The sequence below is a fragment of the Pyxicephalus adspersus genome, chromosome 11, assembly GCF_032062135.1.
Source record: "Pyxicephalus adspersus chromosome 11, UCB_Pads_2.0, whole genome shotgun sequence".
NCBI classification, from domain to species: Eukaryota; Metazoa; Chordata; class Amphibia; order Anura; family Pyxicephalidae; genus Pyxicephalus; species Pyxicephalus adspersus.
The window spans coordinates 3,752,518-3,774,129 of NC_092868.1; the positions used below are offsets into that span (position 1 = coordinate 3,752,518).

Genomic DNA, 21,612 nt, shown 5'->3' on the forward strand with positions numbered 1-21,612 from the left:
AGTGTAACGCTTAGGTGGTTAATTGCCGTGCCATGCATTTTTCAATATTAATTTGTTGACAGTGATTAAATACAAATGTTGTTGTCTTTCTCTGTTTATACTAAAAAGATAACCTGTTATACTCCCTTGCTCCCACAGGTTCTTCTTCTGTATACCTGCAGTCTTTTCCCAATAGTCCCACATTGTAAATGAAGGATGATGAGGGCTCACCCACAACCCAAAGGTTGGTTGGATAAGGTGTTGCACTAATCTCCAGGAAAGTTAGGGGTAATGTAAGAAAATGAGCCCTTCACAACCCCCCATACATACAATGAAAACCAAACAAAATATAGTGGGACTTTTAAGGCAGCACAAATGACAATATACATATGTTGATATATTTAAAATTTTAATTAAAAACAGTACAATAAAACAATAATATGTATTCTTTTTACATTTAAAATCAACATAAAAAAAACTTTCACCATTATGGTGTGTGATTCAGGACAAATGAGAACTATAGCTGGTAAAGTTCCCTCCACGCGTTTTGCAGAAAACCAGTCAGATTCTTCAGGAGATTTATCCTTAATTTCTGTCCCTCTCCTATATGTCACAGGACACAGAGCAGGGGGGACCACAAAGAGGTCCACTTCACAAAACCACAGCACTTATCTGATTAGACTTAAAGTGTACTTAAACTCAGAAATTTCACTTTACATAAAAGGGTAGACAACCCTTTTTTTTTTTTTTTATAGGTGCAACACCGTTTAAAAAAAAAAAAAAAAAGGGTGCAGCACCGCCTAGGCAATCCAGAATGAATGGGAGCGCAAAGCCTCCTGGGATACCTACATCACGTATCCCAGGAGGCTCTTGAGTGCTCGGGCATCTGCAGAAGGAGCCTTTTCACGGAAATAGAAAGATTTGCTGGTATCACACATGCACAGTGAGATCTGCAATTTTTTTTTTATCCTATGTCACCTGATCTTGCGCTTGGGTCACGTGACATAGGATAAAAAAGCAGGAAGAAGAGGAGAAGATGGCCTCACCTGGCATTCCGGAACGACGCGGGACCACATGCAAGACACCCCCTGGATGGATCAGCTGCCCTGCCGGATTGAAGGTAAGTGTAATTTTTTTTTTGGCAATTTTTAGTTTAGTTTCTCTTTAAATTCTTAGACCCAAAAGTCCTTTAGTGCTTTTAACAATAAACAGTGTAGACATTGCTGCTCATATTGGATGCTCAATCAGACTTCACTCACACGTACACCTTGTCTTCTGGGAGCATTTCCTGTAGTTCAGCTTTGAAACATCCAAAGAAAAAAGTAAAGAAATCTGATTGTATTGAACTATCAGAAAAACATGCTGTTGTTTAATAAAAAAAATCAAATAAGCAAATGAAGAATATGTTCTGGAGTCAGTTGTAAAGGAGCTCTCCGGAGTCCTGCCAGCTCAGTTCACAGCCAAAGCAAGCTCAAATGAGCCAGGATATGGATACCGAAACCAATGTGCAAAATACATTTTCTTTTAATCAGCTTGAAAAAAGAACCGCTTGCGCAGGAAGTTGAAGTATCCGGGTATCTGTTTATATGTTCCTTTTGATGAAACAACATTTGCAACCTGTACAAAAAAAAAAAAAAAAAAAAAAAAAAAAAAAAAAAAAACATTAAACACACACAAGCTCCAAATAAAGCCTATTTGTCATTGGAAAATTGCATTTACAAAATATTTTTAAATAATACATTTGCTATCCAGCTTTCCTTCAGTTTTGCAGTTATATGGGCTCATCTGGACTGAAATTGCTTACTAATCACTGAGCTTCTCTCAAGGTGAATAAAAAGCTAAATTAAGTCAGAGAGACTTTCTTGGCTCATCTTACCCTTTGCTCCCATGTCTCACCGTCCGCATCCCTTTCATTTATTGGATTTCAGTTCATTCAAACATGAAGGTTTAGCATAAAATGTATGGGGGTCTGCATACTAATACAATCTGCCTAGAAATGCCCACTCCCTCAGACTAACATCTATCCATCAAGGCTTTTAGATAACTGCAAAAGTTACTCCCTACTGGCATTGGGACTGAGAGTTCTAGGGGGTAGGTCATGTTTTCAGTATGCTACGTACAGCGCCTTGCCAGGCCCAAATAGAAGTAGTTACTAAAAAGAGCAACAGGAATATTTCATCTAAATTTTTAGTAGCATGTTGATGAGGGCAGAAGAAGGAACAAGGGAAGTCAAATTATGACTGCAAGGAACTTTAGCTTAGAAATGTATGTCAAGCCAAACTTTCCTTCACTGCAGACAAGGATTTAACCATACAAGAAAATCTACATCAGGGACCTGGACAAAAGTAAAAATCTGTTAGGGTTCTGGGTTTTTTTTTTGTGCCTGTGTTGCTGTTTTAATTTTTTCTTTATTTTCTACCTGATAAAAATATCGTCAGCAAGACAGGAAGTCAGGGAAATCATTGTAGCTGAGCCCCAGTTAGCAGTAAAACCTGGCAGGAGTTCTAATCTTTTCCCACTCCATCTAAAACATAAAAATGTTCATGAAACCATGAATCATTCATGCAATAGCAAACACAAGAAAAAAGAACGCACCATGACCAGCAGCGTCTGCAAATCTAAAGATTCAGCATAGTTGTCCAAGATTTCATCCAGCGTCTCCACATACCACGATCCACTTTTCTTATCACGCCAGGACACGTAACCTGGGGATACGATTACCAGATTTAGACAAAAACATATAATGGGTTCCAGATTAAATTTGCCATTGGAAGTTTTACAGATAAAAGCTGTCTATTCTCCACAGCTTGGAGGTCGCCCATTGCTGCATACACACCTGGAAAAGTGGAATAGGAGACCAGAATATCACTGGATGTGGGCAGGCTCGCCACTGCGTCTATTTCATCTCCGTCTCCCTCACCAGTTCGGACAGGAGTGGCGTCAGACTGTAAGGCAGAAACATCAAATTTCCCGGGGAGGTCTCCGGATTCCACTGTTACCCCTCTGTCTTTCTGATCTTTCAAAAAAAAAAAAAATAGAATTTTTTTTCGATAAAGAGAAGTATTTAACAGTTACAGAATGACTGAAAAACAATAAAAGAATCTACAATCCTCCTTTTTTTACCTACTGATTCAAGCGAAGTATGAATATAATTAGATCTCCACTTTTAGAGACGTCTATTGGTTCCTCCTTACCTCCTCCACAGGCCTGGATGAAGAACAGTTTTGGCTTTCCTCCCAGACTGGGACAGTGGTGACCATTGAAGTAGGTGACGATTCTTTCCACGGGGATCCTTACGCCATCTGTACCATAAACTCCTCCCGGAAACCGTGTGTGTCTCGTCTAACAAAAAGGTTTTATTTTTTGAAATTAGCAGCTTTCTCAGTTTGACAACTTCACTGTTCTGTCTGAAATTCTTACATTTGTGAGGTGCAATGATGTGCAATGTAAAACTATATCTCAACTCTTTATTATTGATGGGGCACTTACTGTATAGATATTTATAAAGACAATATAAATTAAGCTAAGTCTGTAGAAGTATCAACATTGCCACAACCCCAATTAACTGTAGCCAGAAGGAATATGTATATATTGGGTCTTTTAAGGCAGCTTAATTAGGACAATATTAGTTTATTCATATTTCTCATAAGATCACACTTATTGAACAAATTTAAAAGGATATACAGTTAGTTGCATAAACATTTGGACATAGACAACTTTTGTCTAATTTTGGTTCTGTACATTACCACAATGAATTTTAGATAAAACAACTCAGATGCAGTTGAACTGCAGACTTTCAGCTTTAATTCAGTTGGTTGAACATAAGATTGCATAAAAATGTGAGGAACTAAAGCCTTTTTTTTTTTTTAAACAATCACTTCATTTCGGGGGCTCATAAGTAATTGGACAAATGACTCAAAGGCTATTTCATGGGCTGGTGTGGGCAATTTCTTCATTATGCCATTATCAATTAAGCAGATAAAAGGCCTGGAGTTGTTTTTAGGGGGGGGGGGGTGCATGTATGTGGAAGATTTTTCTGACAACATGCCGTTAAAGGAGCTCTCCATGCAGGTGAAATAAGCCATCCTTAAGCTGCAAAAACAGAAAAAACCGAGATACAGAATATGGACCTAACAGTTATGGACCTAACTGTATGTAATATAAATACAAACACAACATTACCTCCAGATAGTCACATTACCTTGTACACATAGGGCCCAATCATTGTAGGTACCTATTACACATATATATTCTATGCAAGGATCCTCAATGGACATTGGATATCAACCATTTACGTTTCAATGCCTTTCGCAGATATGAATATCAGGAAACAATTATATACAGAGAGGAGGTAAGTACTAGAATAAAATACAAAAACAATAATTCAAACATTAATGTGCTTTTAAATTTTTTGAAAAAAATATAATTTAAAAGGAAATATGAATAAACTAATATTATCTTAACCTTAGCTGCCTTAAAAGTCCCAACATTTTTTTTTGCTACAGTATAGATATAAATCCCAATATATTACATTTGTAAGATTTCTTTACCTCGCAGCCATGAGACAAGATGATGACCAGGCAGCAGTCCTTTCTGCTGTGATCCTTGGAGGCCAGAAGCTGAAGCTCCTCATGGATTTCCTGCAGATAAGCATTCAATATCATACCCCATAAACATGGTATATCAATATTATTTATATATCATATATCAGGAGTATAAAAGTATCACTGACCGCTCCTTTCAGATTATTTTTTACAGACACCTCAAAATGATACGATTTCATTCGTTTCTCCAACTTCTGCCGATCGATATCAGAGCCAGCTCTGTAAGACAGGTTGGTGGATTCTGCAAACTCCATGTTATTGATGATAAGGCAATACCCGCAGGGGTCGAAGATCATTGGATAATCCTGGAAAAATATATGAAATATTTTCAGAATTTTTTTCATCCTGTTTCACCTAGGCCCATGCATTGTTCAGTACTTATGACATATGATAAATGACAAACAACAAATGCCATATTTCCAGGGATTTCTGACCACTGATGCAGCCCCTTATGAGCCACACTGGCTCATAGACGGGACTGAATCCAAGGTCAGAATTACAAACAGCAAGAAAAATGTATTTTATAATTATAGTGGATCTTTCATCAGGAATATAATACATATGTCATTTCTCTTAGCTCCTTTTACTAAAACAGTAAATGATCTATAACTATTATATGTCTGCTTAAAGAGAAACTATTTTCTGGAGGTTGTTCCCAATAAAGGGCTAGTAACCAGTGTCTGTTGTATTCTTGTAGTTAGGGAGATTTTTCCCACCTTAAAATATATTGACACAATGGGAAGTTTTCCTTAAGGCTTTGCATATAAATAAGTTACACAGCCTAAAAAATACCAACCTTTTCTATGTCCAAGGTTTTTGGCTTTCCAACTGGATTAGCTAATTAAAGAAAAAAGTTAAATATTAAAGGAGAATCAGAGAATGGCATGATATGATTGTGGGGTGGATATACTAATGGACTAACTAGGATATCAGACGAAGACAGGTAAATCCCTTCATGAAAACCAATAACACTATAAAAAATGTGATCTAAAACTACAAAACATCTTTCATACCCTACATACAGGGCACAAATATTCCTAAACAGCATTAAATATGGAATTCTCCAAATTCAACTAAATGATGATGAAAACTTGATTTTTACCCCCATCAATATATTTCTTTGTTAAGAAGTCCTTTCATGACGTTAGTCTAAATTAATGACAAAAGAGGAGATAATTAAATTGGAACTTCAACCAAATTGAGAATATTTGTATAAAGTAATAATATACAAGGCAGTCAGTAAATCACCAAGTTTTGGACAGAGGAGAGAATGGATCCTCTGCCAGGTTTCTAATTCTCATCTACAATCTATCTTAGGATATGTACACAAATTGTGATGGGCGATAATCTGCCAAGTGTACAGTAATTGTCCAACATCGATAATGGATCCATCAGGACAGATCCATGAATGACTGATTGGGAACAAACATTATACAATATATCAGGAGAGCACAACGGGGTGCCACTCTCTTGTCCTACCCTCTTCATTTGCACGGTGCTTGTTCATTCATCTTTCACTGGAAACGATCATGAAAGATGATTTCCAGCAGTGAAAATTAAACATGTAGACTACCTTACATTTTCTCCTTTAAATGTACAAACACACCAGACCCAAACACCTAAATTTAATACACACAGCCCTGACCTCAACCATACTGGACACTTTGCAATGACTTGGAATGTGTATTGTATGCCAGGTCTTCTTGTTCAGTGTCAGAATTTTACCTCACAAATGTGCAAACTCAATATTATTGGCTATGGGTTTGAAATCCAGCAAGCTCATTTAGGTGTCCACAAATTGTTGGATACATAATGTAAAGCCATGTAAAAAAAATAATATTGTTAAGGCTGCATATACACATTCAATTAGTGAGCTGTACAAAGGGGGGAGAACGAGGGAGTGGCACCTCGCTGTGTTCTTCTCCCTTCATTTGTAATGTGGTCTTTTGTTGTCACTCATGAATTCGGCAGGACGGATCCATGAACGACGTTGGATGATCTAATTACACATGTCAGATTCTCGCTCGACCGTTCATATCTGGTGAGAAACATCTGATGTGTGTACAAAATGCATCTCATCTGATTTAATTTTATCCATGAAATAAAGGATTTAAAATAGTTAATCACAATTTGCATTTATATTTAAAAAAATGCATAAAATTACATGGAGGCTCACGTCTCCCTGAAGGAAGAGGAGAGATAGGTGTTGGTGATATAGTTGCTGGTTTTATCACACGACTTCCACCACCTTCCTGAAGGGCATCCACAAGGCTGTGCTGCCCGGTCTCCTTTAAACACAGCAGAAACAGCGCAAACGCCTGGCTCCCTCGAGTCTCTAACTCCACCAATAATTGGCGAGCTTGGTCTCGGCGTGTCCCGGCTCTCTAGAGGAAATGAAAGGGTTAATTCTTTTGCAAGTTTATAAAAAATGAGTATCGGCATTTGCAGTGTTAGTGTTATATCGGATAAGTATAAAAAACCTGTGAATTCTGTCCCTGTATTTCAAAGATCCATGGACAGAAGGTTCCCCATCTATAACCCGATTTTAGCCTTATCTTTTTTTGTTTAACCTAGACATTTTTTTTAGCACGGACAGCGGAATTCTACAAGGGAGCTTTTAATCCAATGTCCCTACCATAGTCATATGTCATTAGCATAGCTTAGTTTGGGGGGAAGCAAGTTAACGTCACAGAATGTGTTTTGGGTAATGGCAGTGAAAAGCAATGCAAGCAAATGGAGAACATACAAACTCCATGCAGATTGTGTCCTGGACAACCCTGCCTGACGGAGTCACCATGCCACACAATGCCACCAGCATTTCCTGGTGTGTCAGATCCCAGACAGTGCGGAGCTTCTTTGCAATGAGTGCGACTGATGCCAGCTTTAGTTTTGTATGATATCATAACCTGTCCTACATGATGCAGATTTATACGATTCATCTAGCTGGCGCTGAATCCCGGAACATTTTTTGGTAATTGCATTGTCTGTATTTGCAACCAAGAATCCTTTTAGGGGATTGTTTGTTTGTATTTGCAAACCGGGGGCAATTCTAGGGGCAGCTTTGTCTATCTTTGGAAAACATTTCTTGCAGCAGCACTGCAGACCAGGGACACTACTAGGGACAATCGGGTCTGTTATGGGACACCAGGGACTCTTCTAGGCACAGAGGGGTCTGTTATTAGACACTGGGGACCATTATGGGGACAGCTGGGTCTGGTATTTGACACCAGGGACCCTTCTAGGCACAGAGGGGTCTGTTATTAGACACTGGGGACCATTATGGGGACAGCTGGGTCTGGTATTTGACACCAGGGACCCTTCTAGGCACAGAGGGGTCTGTTATTGGACACCTGTGACTCTTCTAGGCACAGCCAGGTCTAGTGTTGTTCACCAGGGACTCATCCAGAGACAGCCAGGTCTGGTATTGGATATCAGGGAATTTTCTAGGGACAGCCGAGTCTGTTATTGGACACCAGGGACACTTTTTAGAGACAGCCAGGTCTGTTATTGGATATCAGGGACTTTTCTAGGGACAGTGGGATCTGTTATTGGACACCAGGAGACATTTTAGGGACAGCCGAGTCTGTTATTGGACACCAGGGACTCTTCTAGTGACAGTCAGGTCTGTTATTAGACACCAGGGACTCTTCTAGGGACAGTCAGGTCTGTTATTAGACACCAGGGACTCTTCTAGGGACAGCCGTGGTTGCCCTTGGAAACCAGGTAGAGCTGACAACTTTGGCGTTTGTATAAGGCAATACCCTCTGACACAAAGCCCGCAGGGCTCACCTGAATCTCCTCTATCATATCATTAGTGAACACTCCCCTCTCTACAAGCGGGTCCCAGATATCCCCCAGCTGCAGGGAGGTGACCAGCACCGTCCTGTTACTCCTCAGAGCCCGTCTATCCCTCTCCTCCATCTTCCTCTCACTTCCGTAAACACGGACGTCATCACGCACGCAGTGACAACAATCACGTGACGCGGGGAGCGGCGAGACATTCTCCATAACTGTCCATAGATGCCTGGTTGTACCACGTGATCACGGCTCCTCCTTTCCAAATATGGTCATCCCATTGAAATGAATGGAGGGCCCAAGCCAAGCTATTCTGGCTGTTCCAGTAATAACAATAATGAACAAGAAAACCAAAAAATAAAGTAATAAAAATAAAAATTAAAAAATAATATAATAAAATAAAAAAATAATGTAAACAATAATAACAAAAAAGGTTGTTGGAAATTGTTTTGTTAAGTCCTTAGCTATGGTTGGCCACCCATAGCTCTTCCCATATAATTGTACTTTAATAATAATCCAAGCATTGTTGTGGTCCACCAGGCCACCTTACCTCACATTATTTACTGTCATGATGATCCTGGAATTAGTTGTGATGGTGGGACACCCATGCGATTCCTCCCATGACAACGGCCATATTGATTGTTATTGTAATTGTCTCGTCAGGAAAAAAAATATATTGTGGTCAGGCTTAGCTCTCTTAAGTACAATGTAGCAGCGGTCGCCAACCTTTCGGATCTCACAGACCACTAAATTCATAATTTTAAATCCCGCAGACGATTAATATTGAATTTTTAGAAAAAGATAAAGACATTTGTAAAATAATGATTCTCCTAATGGTGCTGACAAGGACTGTGGTGGCTCTGACTCATTGATCAGCTCATGGTTAGGTGAAGTATTACTAAAGAAATGCAAAATATTTGTTTGGTTTTTCTCACTCATTATGGGTTTATTTCATTCTAAGACCAAACAAGAAATGATAGTTATCAAAGTCAAGCTATTTGATGACATTAATTATAACAGTTATAGAAAATACACAGCTAAGGCCATACTTACCTAAAAGAGCATATGGGAAATAAAAAATAAAATAAAATAATGGGATGAGAATCGGTATTGGCGGAGCGACTCTTGTAATGGTGGAAACAATACTGAAGCGTACGGCTCGGTAACGGTTTCCTCATACAACTTAATACTACACTGACGTCACGCTGCGCCTCCCTTGTTTTTACATCTTCAGTTCAGCTTGAGAATTTAGTGCAGTATAAAGGTGAAAATTGTTATTCAGAATATAAGAATTTATTATTTTTTTTAAAATGTTTAATAAAACATAAAAATTACAAATAACGTCCACATTTTTCTGTGGACCACCAAAATTGTCTTGAGGACCACTGGTTGGCCACCGCTGCCATGGAGAGTAACAGGAGGTTGGTGTCCCCCTTTGTTTATAGATGGGCGCGTTAAGTTGTTCATTGCTGTACAAGTCAAGAGATCAAGAGATGCTGTCTGTCTGCTTCTCTATACAACAAAGCTCTCCTAGACTGGAGAATAGCATGCAAAGCTCATTGAATTGTTTTAGCACACGTTGAACATGAACTTTAAATTTTGGTTTTGTGCTTTTCATTCTGCAACCCCCAATGCTTTCTGTACAAGAAACCCAGCAGAGATCCCACCAGCAATATTGGCCATTCCATGTAGGTCAGGGGTGTACAAACTTTTTGTAAAGAATGCCAGATTTGGTGAGGTGAAAATGTGTGGGGGCCGACCACTAACCTCGGTTAGTGTGGACATGGTCTGCGCGGATCATGCACAGCACACGCCCAAGGGTGACATAAGGGATTCCCTGTGCACGGACTCCGGTGTCAGTGCGGGCTCCGTGCAGAGCAGGTTCTTGGAATCAGAGTGGGCATGGTCCTGCTCACATGTGTGGGAGTTGGCTCAAAAAATGCAGACTCATAACTTAACTTATGAAATCGGGTTAAAAAATGCCTGTGTAGAAATGTTTATGTCTTCTGATCAACGTCATCATCTTGCCGGTGCAACAGGTCACTTCTTCCTGTTGTGTTACAATAGGAAACGCCCTTTAACTTCTGTGCACTTCTGCTGGAAGGCTGCAACATTTTCTGGCACTTTGCTGCTTTTTTCGAACAGATTTAGGTTTTGGAAAAACCCCTTGAAACAATCACTTTAGGGGTAGAATGGTAAATCTAAGTGTGTCAGAAGCATAGCAAGGTTTATGGCTTTCTGCATAAGAAACTTAGAGAAGTGAGAGGAGAGTAAATGAGAGTAGGAGAAGGGAGAGGAGAGGAGTAGAAAGGAGAGTATGAGAAATGTAAGAGAAGAGGGGAAAATGGGAGAGAAAAGGGAGAGCAGAGAATAGGGGAAGTGAACAAGATACATGGAAGAGGGGAGAAAAGAAGTGGATAGGCAAAGAGGGAACTGGAAAGGCGAAAAAGGTAAAGAAGCGTACATGGGGGGTTGAAGGGCTCACATGATCCAGTCTCTAGGAGTGGGTGAGACTCATTCCAATGCCAAAGTAGCAACACTTCAGATATGGCCATACAAGAGGTGGGACCTAGAAGGTATAAGCAGAATGTAAGTGGAAAACGTAGAATCGTAAGATTGCTGTGATTGGTAGAAGGACATGATATGGGTTATGCATGATTTTCTCTCACACCGCTCCTTGGCAACCACCAGTTTTTCCAGTTTGCAAGTTGAGAAGAATAGGTGGACCTAGGACACTGACTGCTGAAAGTACCAACGGGGAGGAAAGCAGAGATACCAGTGGAGATTACCAGAAGAAGATCTTGTGCTGGAGACGAGTCAGCTGTCTTGCTGCAAGTTGGAGGAGCAGAGCAGGTTCTCATTCTGGACCAGCAGACCACTCAGGTCAGTAGTTCTGCAATTTATCCCACTTTACAGCTGCTTTCTAGGTACCCCTGGGGTTACTGCTAGCTGTGGCAGTTCTCAATGCCTGGGGGTCAATGTTGCTGAGAGTTGGTCTTTACCGACCTGCAGCCTGGGCCCCTGGGGTTAATGCTGAGTCCTGGGACCTGATCTCTGGTGGTTACTGCGGGTGCTAGGGGCTACGTTTGATGGGGCATGGCTGTATGTGGGTTACTGCTAGGGTCTGGCTGCCTGGGCCTTTGGTGGGCAGTGGGTGGGAGGTTACTGCTAGAGTCTGATACCTGGTGGTTAATGCTGGTTCTGGGGTCTTCTTCTTCGGTGTGTCTGTCTGGTGGTTACTGCTGGAATCTTCTTCCTGGGCCCCTGGCCCTAGGATTACTGATGAGGCCTGATATGTGGGGATTACCACTGGAGCATGCTGCCTAGACCCTTGGGATTTCTGCTGGTGCCTACTTCCCGGCGTTTATTGCTGGTGCTGGTACCATCATCTGCTGGGACTTACCTGCCTGGGGGTACTGCTGAAGCCTGGCTGTCGGGGTCCCCTAAATTACAGCTTTGTTATGAGGCCTGATGCTTGGTGCTTACTGGTGGTGGTTGGGCCTTCATCTGATGGGGCACGGTTGTATGGAGGTAATTGCTGGCATTTGAGGTCTGGAGGTTAATGCTTAGGCCTGATGCCTGGGGGTGACTGCTAGGGACTTTTTCCTAGGCTCTGGGATTATTGTTGGGGCCTGGCCGCCTGGGCCTTTGGGGTCTTTGGTGAGGCTTGTTTGGAGGTTACTGCTGAAGTCTGGTACCTGGTGGTTATTGCTGGTTCTGGGGCCTTCTTCTTCTTCGGTGTGTCTGTCTGGGGGTTACTGCTGGGGCCTTCTTCCTGGGTCACTGGCTCTCCTTTTACTGTTGGGGCCTTGTTACCTAGGAATTACTTCTGGAGCATGCTGTCTAGGCCCCTGGGATTACTGCTTGTGCCTATTTCATGGTGGTTATTGCTGGTATAGGTGTCTTCATCTGATGGGGCTTGCCTGCCTCCCCGGGGATTACTGCTCAGCTCTGCTGTCTGGGCCCCTGGGGTTATTGCTGTGGCTGGTCTGTCTAAAAGAATACCACTGTGGCCTCATGTCTAAAGGTTACTATTGGTGCTGGGTCTTTCTTCTGCTCTGTCCTGTCTCTCTGGGAGTTACAGCTGGGGCCTTCCTCTTGGCTCCTTGGCCCTAGGATTGCATCAGGGACCTGTTTGACTGGGTGTTACTGTCAAGGCTTGGGTAATTATCAGGGTCTATGTTCCTGATATCGGGTGTTTACTGCTGGGGCCTTCCTCCTCTAGTACCTGGCTGGTTGTGGGTTAACACTGAGGCCTGATGCTTGATGATGGAATTAGAATTGCAGTTCCCTAAAACCCAAATAGACAATGGCAAAGAACCTTTGACTCCTCAACACAGAGTTCATGTAAGCTACAAGACCAAGTTGTGGGTCTATGTCCTGAACTCTCTAAAATTGCAAGACATGAGGTTAGGCCGGGAAATTCACAGGGACAGTGGTGCCTGACACCTTTATTGTGGAGATTTCCCAATTCCAGTTTTGGTGACAACATTATACCCAAATAGTAGTGAGGTATAATCAGCAATGGGAACACAGAGAACAATAAACAGCAGACCATTAAGTATCCTTGCACTGCAGCACAATGGAATTGGTTCCTTCTGCTGTTTCGTCTTCTCTATACTAAACTCCGTTGCACATTGCAGCTGATCCAATCAAAATCTGTTACTGTCTATATTTATAACAATACATTCATTTTTTTGTACACATGGTGATTATTCTATCAATACAAATAATAAATATTTATTTTCTTAATAGAACATCGGCTATGGCAATAAAGACCTTGGACAGCCCTGGTCAACAATCGGGGTAAGTGTGATCAAGAAGAGTGAAGAACAGAAGGGAAATGTTTGTAAGGAAGGCCAAAATCAACCTTATAGTTTTAGGACGAGTTGGGTGGGGTTAGACCTACTGTCTAGGTTTATATTGCTGTGTGTATCCCTATTCAGGAGATTCAATGGGCCTGATTTATTAAAGCTCTCCAAGGCTGGAGAAGATAACTATCTTAAGTGAACCTCAGTGATCCAGAAAAGCTAGAATTGATTTCCTAAAATCATTTTCAATCCTCATCAAAATCAGATCCCTTCCAGGTTTGCCGTATCACCCAAGTTCAACCATGATAGTCTATCTTCCCCAGGCTTGGAGAGCTTTGATAAACCAGGCTCATTTTCTCAATTTATCTTGGGATCATTGTCAAAAAGTAATGTGAATTCTAACATTTCCCCATTATCAAATAGAGAAATAAAGGGGAAATCTTCCAATAGGGGCTCCTGTAGGGATGGCAACAACCAAAGGTGGGACTTTCCCTCTCATTGTGGAGGTCTCCTCCTACTTTCTCTCATGTCTTTAGAAAAGGAGAAAATAAAAAAATGGCTTGGATCTGTGTTTTATAAAATCAGTAATTGGGTAAAATCTGTTAAATATTTTTTGTCTAGGCCCAATATCCAAACAGTGAAAGATTTTGCCCAAGGCGGCTCTGAAGCCATTACTATAGAGAAATCATCGGCCACAGAGTTGCTGGAAATTGCAGATGATAAGGGAGAGGCAGTGCCAGTCCCTGAAAATAAGAGACTTCCTGAGACGTTGGCTCCTTCCACTGGCATTGTGCGCCTTCATCTTTCTGTAATTAAGATAAGTGTTGAAACCCAGACTGAAACACACCTGTTCGAGCCGAGTCCAGATGTGAAATTGGACCCAGAAGTGGAAGTGGACAGTAATATTAAAGAGGTGAGCACACAAACTCTCTTGGAGGCAAATGTCCAACCTACATCTGAACCCAATATCAAGGTGGAAAAGAAAAAACACCGGCCCAGAAAGAAACGTCCCTCAAAGGAGAAGAAAAATGTCAAGGTGGTTCCATCAAGAGATGACACACAAAGCAAGCTCTTGTCATTCCAATTTACACTGATACCCGGTAAGTAAATCTGCCCAGAGAGCTTCATATATAAAAGAATTGCTTTAAGCTTCAATGTACACCACAACATCTATAGGTCCTCTAGGGCGGTAATTGTGTGTGATTCGACCTCTTGGCAAAATTATTATGGGAACCCCCAGCTTGACCGAGGAGGGTGGGAGGGGGGTCTGAAGATGGCTTCTTACAAGTCCAGTCTAGGGTTGATTTACTAAGGGCATTCAGGCTGATCACTTACCAAAACAAATTATCACCATACTAGGTATAATTCACTTAGTAAATGTGTAAAACTCACTTCATAAAGAATACCCAATCACATGCAGGAAAGGCTGCAGACTCTTCAGTCTCTGCCATGCTGTCCAATGGAGACTTGCCCATACTTGAAGAAGTTTGCCCCACTTTATCCAAAGCTAACAAAAAACATGTTTTTTGGCTAGGATACACTTTAATAAGTTATTGCTCCAGGACATATGAGCTGTCCCTACTTCACTGGCTGCATAAGAGTCCAGCAAGTGGTCAAGGGGAAGTCATAATGACCATGGTGTAACTTTCATCATCAAAGGCAAGTCAGCATTGCCCCATTACACTTTGAATCGGGCTATATGTGGCCTTGATGGATGTTTACAAAATTGTACCCCCAATATAATAATAATTATTATCATGTGATTTTTTTCTGCAGATACACTTACGAAATTGGTTTATTCTTCTATGGTCTTACTTTGCATCTTCATCTGGATCTCACAAGGTTAGTAAACCTGAAAAAGGCAAAGGTCAAAATTTGGGGAAGATGATGTGAATCCAGCGATCTTGAGACAATGGTTTAGATTGATATTGAGAATATAAAGGTTTTATCTGCTGCATTTAGCTTACAATACCAGCTTGTATTTTGTGTTTTTGCAGGCGTTGCAGCGGGCAATGTGAAAGACAATGGACAATGGCACACCTACAGATATGTCACAGAGAACAGCCTTGTCAATTTAAACATAACTATTAAACAAGGGAAAGCAATTTTGTGTGACATTTTCATAAACAGTATAGGAAAGGAATTCCCTTGCGATAATTCTTCAGTTTGCCTGATCAACAACAATACTCTGCTTCTGGTCTTTCCAAAGAAGAATGTCTCTTTATTTGTGGAAGCTGGAGAGATTATTTTCCCAGAACCAATACATGAAGGTACGTGGCACAGCAGATCACACACACATCGCTAACACTGCAAAGAACATTTAAAGACAAAGAATAAAAACCTCCCAAAGCTTGATATATTTCTAAAATAGAATGTTGGTAATTGTGCTACTGCTAAACTGTCAGTAAAAAAATCGGCTCATGTCAGTGCACACAAACATAAACAATTCCCCAATATGTCAAGCTTAGAAACTGCGTGCAACAAAATATATTACTCAATATTGTCCATTATAAACCTTCACAGCTCCAATGTTTAGTGTAGCCTTAAATAATGGTTCTAGAATTATTGTTCTCACTTCAATATGTGGGGGGATAACCAACATGCATTACGTGGCACAGTGGGCACCACACCAAGCACTGCAGATATGATGTGATGGTGCTGCAACAATTTAATTTTATGGAGAGTTAGCCACATGGGTCCCCACTACATTTTATTATACCTACAGCTCCCCTTTCAGGAGAAATTGGGATTCAAAGAACAAAGAACAAGCAGACGTGTATATGTGACAGGACACCATGGTATAGTAGGAGTGATAGAATTTTAGTGGTGGGGGGTCACCCCAAGAGTCCCCCACTTACCCTACATTTCCTTTTTTCTACTGTTTAAGATAAGTTGGGGTTCACAGAAGGGAAATGTCTAGCTACGTGTGACAGGGTAGCGTGACATGATGGGTATAACATTTTAATGGAGAACAACAGGCATTGAGAAATTGAGGGTCACAGAATGTAAGTGGTCAGCTATGTGTAACAGGCACTGCAGCGTCTGCAGATTTGACTCCAGGCGGCAGTGAGCGGTACAGAGCGTCTCCCCCTAGGCGGGGGTTCTTTGGCACAAGGAAGGCGTAACCACATTGCAACCCCATGGCCACCCTGAAGGCAGCCTTGACGTTTTGTGAACTTTAAGGGCCACCACAGCACACAGACAATTGGCAGCACCCTAATGCTCAATGCCATGAGAATGACCCCCAGGGGGTGCCCAAAATGCAGGCTCAATTTGGGGACCCTGGTCTTGAAATAGCGCCACTTAATGTGTAAATATCGCTGTTGTTAGGATTTTATGCTTGGGACCCCGTATCTAGCAACTTGTTATGTGTGCAGGGCCTGAATTTGGTTTAGTAGCAGCTCTTAGGGTCTCATGTGTACCCTGCAAATGTCACATTTCTATGACACTCAGTGTAGGAGATATCAAGGTTTATACATGGGGATAATGACAGCTGCATGGACACAGACACAGCTCACATGCTGCTGGTGGGATTATCTAACAGTACAAGGTGGGCAGGGAGCAGAAACTGATTGACAGGTCTATAGGACACACCCACTTTCTCCTGGCAGCACAATCTCATAGAGGAACATAGGAGAGGCAAGCACCCCATCCCCAGCAAGAGAAACAAGAAAAGAGGGAATGAGGAGAGGGCCGGATCTAACATAGGTAGGTAGGTTGGGCACCCCTGGGCTAGACAAACCATACCCAATATTCTAGATAATGCAAATAACATCACACAGCATGCTCTGGGCATCGCTAACAAACTGAAGACCTGACTCACCAAATGGCATTCCAATTCCTCCCAAAGATCTTCAGTAGGGTTGAGGTCAGGGATTTGTGCAGTTCACCAAACTGATCCAACCATGTTTTTATGGAGTTGGCTTTGTACCCCGGGGTATGCTCATGCTGAAACAGAAAATGGTCTCCACCAAATTGTGACCACGAGGATGGAATAGCACAATTGTCTACAATGTCTTTGAATACTCTAACAATAACACAACCCTTTACTGGGGGCAGCCAAATTCCATAATTTAGGGTGGAGGAGAGCGACAACTTGGTGTGATGTTCAGCTTTCCAGGAACATTTGCTTATAGAGTTACATATTAATCAGAAAACACAATTAGCTGTGCTGCAATACTCATGTGTTAACAGGGACTGTAGCCAGGCTGGGGGAGGGACCTTTAGGTATTACTGAACTGCAGCAGAGAGATCAGGTTTCCTGCCAAGCTAAATGGGGTTGAGCTGTTTGACACAGCAATGTGGATCTCAGAGCTAAATCAACACAAAGATGAATCCTTCGGCAGGAAAAACAGCGTTATACATGTATTTCATCTTTGTATTTAGCTTTTAGAAATTTGGCTATAAGCTAGCAATACAGCACAAGAAATATCACCCCATTCTGAGAATAGAGCACAATGAAGAACTTACACTAGAAATCAGGTTGGGTGTTATATGTTGAGTTTTAATGGTTGCCCTGTGAATGATTCATCCGTTCTCTTTTTCTAGGTCCATTTCGTGATTTAAAATCAGCACTGGAGAATTTTAATATCACCACGGATGGGAATGACCGAGCTGCACCTACACCTACTGCACCTTCTAAAATTCATCAACCTGATGACAATGGTGGAATGCATTGGTGGCAGATTGTTGTGATTGTATTAGGAATTTCAATTTTGGTAGCAATTTTGGTAGCAATTTTTTTCAAAGACAAGATAAGGTAATACTTGTCTTATTTTTATTTGTAATTTATTTAATCATTAATGAAAAACACAACACAAATCTGGAGCTCACCAGGAAAATGGGTCATAGACAACCTGATAAAAGAGAGAGAAATTGGAGCCCATGAAGTCCAGATGTTGGAAGGTCCTCCAGACATGGTGTGACATTCAAACAACTCACACAACTTGAACATTCACAGTTTGGTTAAGAGGTCATTTGGCTACAGTAATTCAACATTTTTGGATTCTGAATGTCCCAAATCTCAACCATCAAAATCAATATGGAAAATTGATGGTTTGTTCTTGCCTCTGTAGACCAGTGTTTCTCAGCCAGAGTTCCATGGTACCCCAGGGGTTCCTACGGAGGTTGCTGGGGGTTAGCACTGAGTGATTTCTGCCTCTCAGGTCAGTTTAGTAGAAACCAATGGTCTTTTGGCTATGTATAAGGGTGACATTCTTCTATAATTATCATTAACCTTTATTTATAAAAACCCATAAATAGAGAAAAGTAACAATTTTCTGGTGAACATGCTGGCCAGCATCTTTATAAGTAAGTCCTTTGATGTGAAAATGATCTACTTATTTTTTATCCTCAGTAAGGTTTATTTTATGTGTTTTCAGGTCGTGTTGGGAGAACAGACCACTGTTTTGTAGAAGACTCCCAGAACCACAACCAGCATCACCAAGTACCGGGCATTGGATCAGTGGAACACCCGCACATAGGCTCCCAGGATTCTTTTTTAAACACTGGCACGACACTTATTAAAATGTATTTAAATCAAAAATATCAAATGTTGCAGCTTACCAGATTTGATGGCTGTATTATTTTTATTATTTTTCCAGTTATTTCTACCTGTATATCTCAGTATAGAGATCAGCCTTCCCAATATATTTAAGGGATCGGCTCCAGAAATGATTGTAGATGGAATGGGGCCCATGGCAAATATGATGTGGTGGCCTCTAATTCCCAGCATTCCATCTTCTTGAACCCCATCCTGTCAATTGGCGTCTCAGAGAAGGTTGGAGCCACAAGCAATTGCCTACTTTGCTCCTTTCCCACAAAACTTTCCCCTCCTTAGTTTTAGACTCTACCTACAGCTCAGCATTAAAGTGAACCTGTTGTTCCGTAATTCATTGGGTTCCCTAATGTTACATTTTTGCATCTACATATCATTTCTCACCCTTTAATCATTTTTAGGCTTAGAGTAAATGCTACAAATTATGATTTATGCTTAGTAATATGATAATCATTTCAGGGATTGTGCCAATTATTAAAATCTGAAATTGTGATTGTCTGTGTAGAACTGAACCAGCTTATGCATTGTCCCCACTCCTCATTCTCCCAGTTTGCCCCTTTACCACGATATGCAGGGGGTCTGCATAGAGGTTTATATTTGATCTGGTTGGAGCTTACACAGGACGAAGGACTCTTCCCACCCCTTTGTGTGTGATTGGCTACTTATAGACTATGGACTATAGGAGTAAGGGGAATAAGTCACATGCTCCCCGTACCTGGAAGTATTGGGTAGTTTACTAACAGGGTAGATTTTTTACAGAACAGATGTGATTAAATCAGCTTCTACCATGTTTAGAATTGAGCTATCTACACAAACTAGATAATTGTTATCTATCAGGCATATATCTCACATGTGGAGGGCCCCAAGGTCATTTAGCAAACAATTGGGTGGATCATTAAATGACTGAGCAGAGATGACCATGGGGGAGGATGCAGCAGGTTGCCTCTGTTCCTCCTCCCCTCTCCAAAGAGCTATATGTACACAAATCAGATAGATAATCACGAAAGATAATTTCTAGCAATATAATGATGATGTCTATACAAAGCTTTAGATTACTGTCTTGTCATTTATTCTGTAATAAACTTTTCTGATTTGACCATTGATGGGTTATCTGATGTTTTTGTTTTTCCTTGATGGGCCATGCACCCCTGTCCTCCTGAGGGCTGTGGAGGGGTCACCTGTGATTGCCAAAGGGGTTGCCAGTTCCAGTGATCTGGAGAATTAGTGCCTGTGGCTCACCGTCCTCTCATTTTCTGTTCCCAGACTTCCCTCGTCTCTGTTCAATCATAAAAATGGAGGAGACGAGAAATTGAATATTAAATACAAGGTCAGCGGGCAAGGTGTTAATGCCGGCAGAGTTGTGAATTGGCGAAGGATCACCTGCCAGTCCTCACCTCACCACTTTCTGTGGTCACTCCCCTATTTAGGTGACATCCCTCTAAGAGGGGAACTTTTGGAAAGATCTTCTCACACTTCACGTTTAGATATTTAGTGCAAGAAGTGAAGGTAATTCTCAGCAGGAGACAGTAACATCCATCATTTGGTTCAATTGTTGCATGATCCATCCTGGGACACTTTGTTCTCTTTATACAGTGGGAAGATATTTTCTGCTATGTACAATACCAACAGGCTTACCACCATTCATATCTACTGTAACCAACTGAAGACTACTAGCCAATGGGAAATCTCACCACTGCATACCTTGACCACCAGCTATCGGAATGTTAGGGATGGTCCTGCCTCCTAACAACCATCAGCCAATTGGAATCCTTGCAGCTGTATACTTTACCAACAGGTTTTTAATAAAATCTCTAGTTTTACTGTTGATCCAAGTGGCTGTGAGAGTGTTAGCAGTGTGCTGGGTTAATGCAGGGCCATGTGCTGCAAAAAAACAAACATTCCTTTTTCATTATTGGGCATCCTAATACACCTGTTATTGGCAGAGCATTATGTTGTCTGAAATTTGGGGGTCCAAATCAGGACTCTTAGAATGTTACTGAGTTTCGAATTAGAAGATATTCATTGCATATGTGCGGAGAATTTAAAAGTCAGACATCAACTTGAACTAATTTAGTTCTATTATTATTATACAGTATTTATATAGCACCATCATATTACGCAGCGCTGTACATAGTCGTGTCACTAACTGTCCCTCAAAGGAGCTCACAATCTAATGTCCCTATCATAGTCATATGTGATTAATGTAGTCTAAGGTCAATAATTAGGGAGAAGCCAATTAGCTTTACCTGCATGTTTTTGGGATGTGGGAGGAAACCGGAGTACCTGGAGGAAACCCACACAGACACGGGGAGAACCTGCAAACTCCATGCAGATAATGCCCTGGCTGGGGATCGAACCTAGCGCTGCAAAGGCCGGATCGCTAACCCCTGAGCCACCGTGCTGCACCCTAATAGGGTGAGATAGAATTTTTTAGAGGGATGGTATTTTCTAGGCTAACAAATCACAGCCCAGAAATAAAATGTCTAGAGTCTAGAATGGTCTATTAGTGGTGAAACTTATGTGACTTCCTATCACTTCGTGGCCAACCATTGTCTTCCAATTCACATTTTTTCTTATGGTGTCTTCTCTTTGACGAAATTTGCTTTGGCTTAACCATAAACGTCTTCAGACGTTCCGGGCATGACAGGCCCTGAATATTGTTGGTGGAATATCTCACTATTCGATTCGACTATTCGATCGAATAGAGAGATATTGTTCGGGTGATCGAACGCCAAAATTCGAACACCATTAAAGTCAATGGTGGGAGAATTTGGGTTAATTTTCGGCTCCGCTCCCCTGATTGCTCTTCCAGCTCTTTACTAGTTGTATGTGTTCTTGGATATCGAAGAACACAGGGATTCCTGTG

General features: G+C 41.3%; 2 protein-coding genes across 4 annotated transcripts; one reads left to right on the forward strand and one right to left on the reverse strand.

Annotated features, from left to right (window-relative positions):
- Positions 1-375: 375 nt before the first annotated feature.
- Positions 376-8,531, reverse strand: CASP9 (caspase 9). 2 transcript variants are annotated; one of them, XM_072425774.1, is made up of 9 exons: positions 8,373-8,531; positions 6,760-6,967; positions 5,380-5,420; positions 4,712-4,888; positions 4,530-4,619; positions 3,174-3,321; positions 2,816-2,995; positions 2,575-2,684; positions 376-1,596 (listed from the first exon to the last, which is right to left on the reverse strand). In XM_072425774.1, the coding sequence occupies exons 1-9, from the start codon at positions 8,502-8,504 to the stop codon at positions 1,504-1,506; spliced, it is 1,179 nt and encodes a 392-aa protein (XP_072281875.1). In that variant the 5' UTR covers positions 8,505-8,531; the 3' UTR covers positions 376-1,503. The 2 variants fall into 2 exon arrangements, with proteins under 2 accessions (XP_072281875.1, XP_072281874.1); XM_072425773.1 differs by having other exon boundaries at positions 6,748-6,967.
- A 1,898-nt stretch (positions 8,532-10,429) lies between these two features.
- LOC140340653 (uncharacterized) lies at positions 10,430-19,847 on the forward strand. 2 transcript variants are annotated; one of them, XM_072425976.1, is made up of 8 exons: positions 10,430-10,967; positions 11,070-11,261; positions 13,134-13,184; positions 13,811-14,289; positions 14,966-15,031; positions 15,187-15,459; positions 17,738-17,948; positions 18,571-19,847. In XM_072425976.1, the coding sequence occupies exons 3-8, from the start codon at positions 13,144-13,146 to the stop codon at positions 18,713-18,715; spliced, it is 1,215 nt and encodes a 404-aa protein (XP_072282077.1). In that variant the 5' UTR covers positions 10,430-10,967; positions 11,070-11,261; positions 13,134-13,143; the 3' UTR covers positions 18,716-19,847. The 2 variants fall into 2 exon arrangements, with proteins under 2 accessions (XP_072282077.1, XP_072282076.1); XM_072425975.1 differs by having other exon boundaries at positions 10,430-11,261.
- Positions 19,848-21,612: the final 1,765 nt, after the last annotated feature.

Bases quoted from the DNA above. Each gene is read 5' to 3' on its own strand.
- CASP9 (XM_072425773.1), bottom strand. From the start codon at position 8,504: ATGGAGGAGAGGGATAGACGGGCTCTGAGGAGTAACAGGACGGTGCTG. The intron at 6,968-8,372 runs GTGAGCCCTGCG...CATTTCCTCTAG, and splicing joins ATATGATAGAGGAGATTCAG to AGAGCCGGGACACGCCGAGA. The intron at 2,685-2,815 runs GTGTGTATGCAG...TCGTATCCCCAG, and splicing joins CTCCTATTCCACTTTTCCAG to GTTACGTGTCCTGGCGTGAT.
- LOC140340653 (XM_072425975.1), top strand. From the start codon at position 13,144: ATGGCAATAAAGACCTTGGACAGCCCTGGTCAACAATCGGG. The intron at 14,290-14,965 runs GTAAGTAAATCT...TTTTTTCTGCAG, and splicing joins CCAATTTACACTGATACCCG to ATACACTTACGAAATTGGTT. The intron at 17,949-18,570 runs GTAATACTTGTC...ATGTGTTTTCAG, and splicing joins TTTTTCAAAGACAAGATAAG to GTCGTGTTGGGAGAACAGAC.